At 42.7% G+C, this 1098-nt stretch overlaps 1 protein-coding gene across 1 annotated transcript; it reads right to left on the bottom strand.

Moving 5' to 3' along the window:
- Window positions 1–277: 277 nt before the first annotated feature.
- On the bottom strand, window positions 278–958 carry LOC107706003 (tetranectin; the record flags this gene model as incomplete). The annotated part of the gene is given in 1 exon segment (XM_074560054.1): window positions 278–958. A coding segment is annotated over 1 exon segment (424 nt), but the record flags the coding sequence as incomplete, so codon positions are not given.
- Window positions 959–1098: the final 140 nt, after the last annotated feature.

Genomic DNA, 1098 nt, shown 5'->3' with positions numbered 1-1098 from the left:
GTCCAAAACAACTCTAATCAAATATGTTGGTTTGTTTTTAATGTGGGAGGACAACAGGGGATGGACTTTTTCACTGGAGGTATCATTATTATGGATTATGTATTTTAGCCAGAAGCAACAGTTCGAAATTAAAACAGCTTAATGATGGATTTGTTTCTCACAAACACACAGCTTTTACCTTCACAACACTTTAATTGATGGACTGGAGTCCAGTGTGGATTATTATTGTGATGTTTGGATGGCTTGAGGGTCAGTCAATTTTAATTTTTGTGTGAACTGCTTCTTTAATGTGTTTGTTTAGTTTGTGTTTTTGGCTAGATCTTATGGAGACTGTCCAGAAATGAACTAGACTTGTCATTTATTACAGCGTTCAGTTTTTGATTATAGATCAGCTTTGGTATCTGAACATTTTTATGGAGTAAAATGACAATCTTTGTTCTCCTCAAAAGAAAAATATACAATTACGGAGCAAACGCAATGCAAGTAGGATTGTGCAATGAAAAGGACAGCTAAGGTCAAACAAACGCGATGATCTCAGACGATGTTGAACTCGCAGACGGACGCTCTCTCCTCGCGACAGTTCTCATCCAGCCACTTCCCGCCGGAAGAGCCGGAGAGTACAGCGCAGTTCTCCGCGCTGCTGCCGTCGGGCTGCGGGAGCTTCTAGTTCTTGTAGCGAATATTTGAGCCGGCCTGGTCCACCCACACGCCCTCCGTCTGCATGTCATTGATGCCCAGTCAGATTTCAGCGTCCGGTCCGATGCTCTGGCGCATGTAATCGTAGAGTCGCGTGTTTTCGTCAGAAGACAGCGGAGTGCTAAGGATCCCTCCCTTGGCGATGCAGTCTTCACTGGCCGTGTGGTAGCGCTTCTTCACGATGTCCACCAGAAAACACTTACCAGGGATCTTCGTGCCTCTCAGACAGACTAGTGGACAATAAAGACACTCGTTTAGCTTTCTTTAAACGCCTCATACAATGTACAACAGCATTTTTGTTGTCTTTTTAAAATAAAAAAGTGTAAGGTATTCTAAGCAGGGATATTTTAATATTATTGATATACTATATATACAGTGGGTACGGAAAGTATTCAGACCCCC

This window comes from Sinocyclocheilus rhinocerous, unplaced genomic scaffold, assembly GCF_001515625.1.
Source record: "Sinocyclocheilus rhinocerous isolate Xijiao unplaced genomic scaffold, SAMN03320098_v1.1 scaffold46841, whole genome shotgun sequence".
Taxonomy (NCBI): Eukaryota; Metazoa; Chordata; class Actinopteri; order Cypriniformes; family Cyprinidae; genus Sinocyclocheilus; species Sinocyclocheilus rhinocerous.
Note: the sequence above shows the minus strand (reverse complement) of the source record. Positions and strands in the feature narration are given on the sequence as shown.